This window comes from Mirounga angustirostris, unplaced genomic scaffold, assembly GCF_029215605.1.
Source record: "Mirounga angustirostris isolate CCGP_5_RB_7025 unplaced genomic scaffold, mMirAng1.0.hap1 SCAF_14, whole genome shotgun sequence".
NCBI lineage: Eukaryota > Metazoa > Chordata > Mammalia > Carnivora > Phocidae > Mirounga > Mirounga angustirostris.
Genome location: NW_026991722.1, coordinates 48,394,508 through 48,398,560, shown reverse-complemented (window position 1 = coordinate 48,398,560; position 4,053 = coordinate 48,394,508). Strand labels below are relative to the sequence as shown.

General features: G+C 42.8%; 1 protein-coding gene across 1 annotated transcript; it reads left to right on the top strand.

The window, feature by feature from the left end:
* The first annotated feature begins 1,433 nt into the window (after positions 1-1,433).
* Positions 1,434-2,295, top strand: LOC123852361 (U2 small nuclear ribonucleoprotein B''-like). The gene has a single exon (XM_045886396.2). It carries the CDS (start codon positions 1,481-1,483, stop codon positions 2,156-2,158), a length of 678 nt encoding a protein of 225 aa, XP_045742352.1. The 5' UTR covers positions 1,434-1,480; the 3' UTR covers positions 2,159-2,295.
* The last annotated feature ends 1,758 nt before the right edge of the window (positions 2,296-4,053 follow it).

The following is a 4,053-nucleotide window of genomic DNA, read 5'->3' as shown; positions in this document are numbered from 1 at the left end:
CCCAGGCACCCACAACTAAGTTTTAAATGACAGGGAATGAACCCTCTTTACTTACTTGAAAAGAAGCTAAGGAAGACACCTGAAATGTCAGGAGGACTTTTAAAAGGATGCAGGACTCATTTGTCCTTCTATGGAGAACACCATCTCCCAGTTTTTCCGTATGGCTCTGAAGTCATTGCAGGTGCAGGGTGGCCATATCTGCAAATTCTCATCCCTGGGGAAGATTTAATTGCCTTTGTCAAATAGCAATTAAGAGGACTAACTCCTTCCATGCATGGCCACGTTTGCTTTAACTTTTTCATTCAACACTTAAGAAAACAGCTCATCAGGACAATGAGCTATGACCTCAGTCACCTCGCTGTGGATATTCAAATTGTATCATGTTATTATGGAAAGACCTGGCCTTGCTTGCTTAACTTGCTGAAATACACTACCGATTTTTCTTAGTGTCTTTCAGATAGGATGGTGGGGTGGTCTCACTTTGAGGGGGACTGTGATAGAAAGTGGGGTGGGGGTTTCTGGAAGAACCCCTACTCTTTCTGTTTCTGGCGGAGGGGAGGGGTGTCATAAAGAAATTCAGCTGCATCAGACTCATTAGATACTACCTCTTCTTTTTCATCCCAGGACCCTCGAGATCACGACCCCACGACCCGAGGCAAAAGCAGACGCTTTTAACCTACTGAGCCACCCAGGTGCCCCAGAATCTCTGCTTTCTGAGAGCATGAAAATTCTCTCCTATACTGTGTGGCTCCAGGCTGCCAGAGAGGAGCAGGGAGAGATGGAAGCCTTACTTACCTAAGGACATACTAACAGAGAAAAACATTGCATTGTTTCTTTGTCTTTTATCCCCTGACTGTGGCACTGCAATACCCTGAGAAAATCAAAGTTGCCCTTTATACAAAAAACAAAGAAGAGGTACCTGGTTGGCTCAGTCATTAAGCTTCTGCCTTTGGCTCAGGTCATGATCCTGGAGTCCTGGGATAGAGCCCGGCGTCGGGGTCCCTGCTCAGCGGGAAGTCTGCTTCTCCCTCTCCCTCTACTGCTCCCCCTGCTTGTGCTCTCATTCTCTCTGTCAAATAAAAAAATAAATTATTTTAAAAAAACAAAGAAAAACTCCAATCATCCTAACTATTATTTGCACACTTTCATATCTAATGGCATATTCAGATAGCACTGGTAGGTTTTGGGTCAAGGAATTAAGCAGTTGATACTTTTAAGGGCCAATTCTTTTAATTTGATTTTGATGTTTTCTACTTTTATTGAGATGTGATTGATATATAACATTCCGTAAATTTAAGATGTACAGCATGATGATTTGATACATGTATATATTGCAAAATGATGATCGCAATAAAGTTAGCTAACACCATCACCTTATATAACTGCCATTTGTGTGTGTATGTGGTGACAACATTTAAGATACTCTCTTAGGGGGGGACCAGCGTAGGCCTCAGGCAGTTTGAACAGGTTAACTCCAAACATGGATATCAGACCAAATTATACAATTTACATCAACAATATGAATGACAAAATTAAAAAAGAAGAGTTGAAGAGATCCCTGTATGCCCTGTTTTCTCAGTTTGGCCATGTTGTAGATATTGTAGCTTTAAAGACTGTGAAGATGAGGGGGCAAGCCTTTGTTATTTTTAAGGAACTGGGCTCATCCACAAATGCCTTGAGACAGTTACAAGGATTTCCATTTTATGGTAAACCAATGCGAATCCAGTATGCAAAAACAGATTCTGATATAATATCTAAAATGCGCGGCACTTTTGCTGACAAAGAAAAGAAGAAGGAAAAGAAAAAAGCAAAAACTGCAGAACAGACTGCGACCAGTGCAAACAAAAAGCCTGGTCAGGGAACACCAAATGCAGCAAATACTCAAGGAAATTCAACACCAAATCCTCAGGTCCCTGATTACCCTCCAAACTATATTTTATTCCTCAATAATTTACCAGAAGAGACTAATGAGATGATGTTGTCCATGCTGTTTAATCAGTTTCCTGGCTTCAAGGAAGTACGTTTGGTACCTGGGAGGCATGACATTGCTTTTGTTGAATTTGAAAATGATGGACAGGCTGGAGCTGCCAGGGATGCTTTACAGGGATTTAAAATCACACCGTCCCATGCCATGAAGATCACCTATGCTAAGAAGTAACATATGGGAGAGTTGTCTTTAAAGCACTTGGTGTTATTTATAGTGTTTGTTTTGATAACATTTGGTCAGGCCATTTTTTAATAGTTGGGATGAGGGAGAGTGGAAGTGAGATTTTTGTGAATGATTTTAAAAAATACCTAGGCTTTGGGGCGCCTGGGTGGCTCAGTTGGTTAAACGACTGCCTTCGGCTCAGGTCATGATCCTGGAGTCCCGGGATCGAGTCCTGCATCGGGCTCTCTGCTCAGCAAGGGGTCTGCTTCTCCCTCTGATCCTCTTCCCTCTCGTGCTGTCTGTCTCTCATTCTCTCTCAAATAAATAAATAAAATCTTTAAAAAAAAAAAACAAAAACCTAGGCTTTGTTTAGCCTTAGTGAACTATGAAATATGAAGGCCACAATTTTGTATAATAAACTTTTATTTGTATTCTTTAAAAAAAAATAGATACTCTCTTAGCAACTTCCAAGTATGTGACACAGTATTGTTAACTACAGTCACTGTGAGGTACCTTCGACCCCCAGAACTTATTCACCTTTTTTTTTTTTTCCTTTAGGGACGGAGGGGGAGAGAGAGAATCTCAAGCCGACTCAAAGCTCAGCGCAGAGCCCGACTCGGGGCTTGATCTCAGCACCCCGAGATCATGACCTGAGCCGAAATCAACGGTCAGATGCTTAATCAACTAAGCCACCCAGGCATCCCTAGAACTTATTCATCTTAATGAGGGGCTGTTCTGTAGAAAATACAGGCATGATAACTCCAAGCAACTTAGAACCTTACTAACACGAGGCACACAAGAGTTAGAAATGCCGCAGCTGGGGCTGAAGGAAGTCAAGGGAGTCACTCTAGTGACGGTAGAAGCAGCCTGGGAGACGATGAACGGGCGGGCTTCAATGTGGCAAATACTACAGCACATAACACCTACATGATGCGAATGGCGGTCTGGCAGATACACGCCGGAGTGGCGTGTCATGGGAAGGAGACTGGGGTTGTGGGAGGGGGCTGTCAAAGGGTACCGCTGATTTTTATTGCACCCATGTATCACTTGCATAATCAGTGGTGTGCTGGCAAATGTTTAAGAAGCAGTTCTCTCTCTCTCTCAGAAAGAAGGTTCCTATCATAGGGTTCTCCATGGTGTAAATACTTCCACTATGGCTAAATTCAGGCAACCAATATAAGACCAACCAGCTCACAGATTCTTGGACATTTAAGAATTCGAGCACTTATTATGTGCCAGATTCTGGGTCAAGCACTGGGAGAGATGGAGAAAAGAGTCTGATGTAATCCTTATCTGCCAGGCGACAGAAATATAGCAGGGAAGCTCAAAGAGGAACTAGTGGAAAGACAGATTAGCCTCGGCAGGTGTGGCGAAGGAGGAGAACCAGAGAAAGGTCTCTGAATGAGCTTTGAAAGATGGGGTGATAGCTAAGTAATTAAAAAATCAGAAAAGACCCCAAAGCATGGATGTACATGATGCATTCAGGGAATTGCATAAGATTATTGGCACCAAGAATAGAATGAGGCCAGAAAAGAAAGTTGGGGCCATATTGTCAAAGGTGATGAATTTTGCTTTGTAGTAATGAGAGCTACAGACAATTTTTGAGAAGCATCCAGCAATAATTCTTAAAAAAAAAAGATTTTATTTATTTATTCATTTGAGAGAGGGGGAGGTGGGTAGGGGCAAAGACAGGGGGCGAGAGAATCCCAAACAGACTCCCCGCTGAGCACAGAGCCACAGGGGGCTTGATCTCACCACCCTAAGATCATGACCTGAGCCAAAATCAAGAGTCAGACGCTTAACCGACTGAGCCACTCAGGCGTGCCAACATCTAGCAACAATTCTGATGGCAGTGGGGAGACTAACCTGTAAAAGAGATCACTGCAATGTTTCAAACAGAATAT

Bases quoted from the DNA above. Each gene is read 5' to 3' on its own strand.
- LOC123852361 (XM_045886396.2), top strand. From the start codon at position 1,481: ATGGATATCAGACCAAATTATACAATTTACATCAACAATATGAATGAC.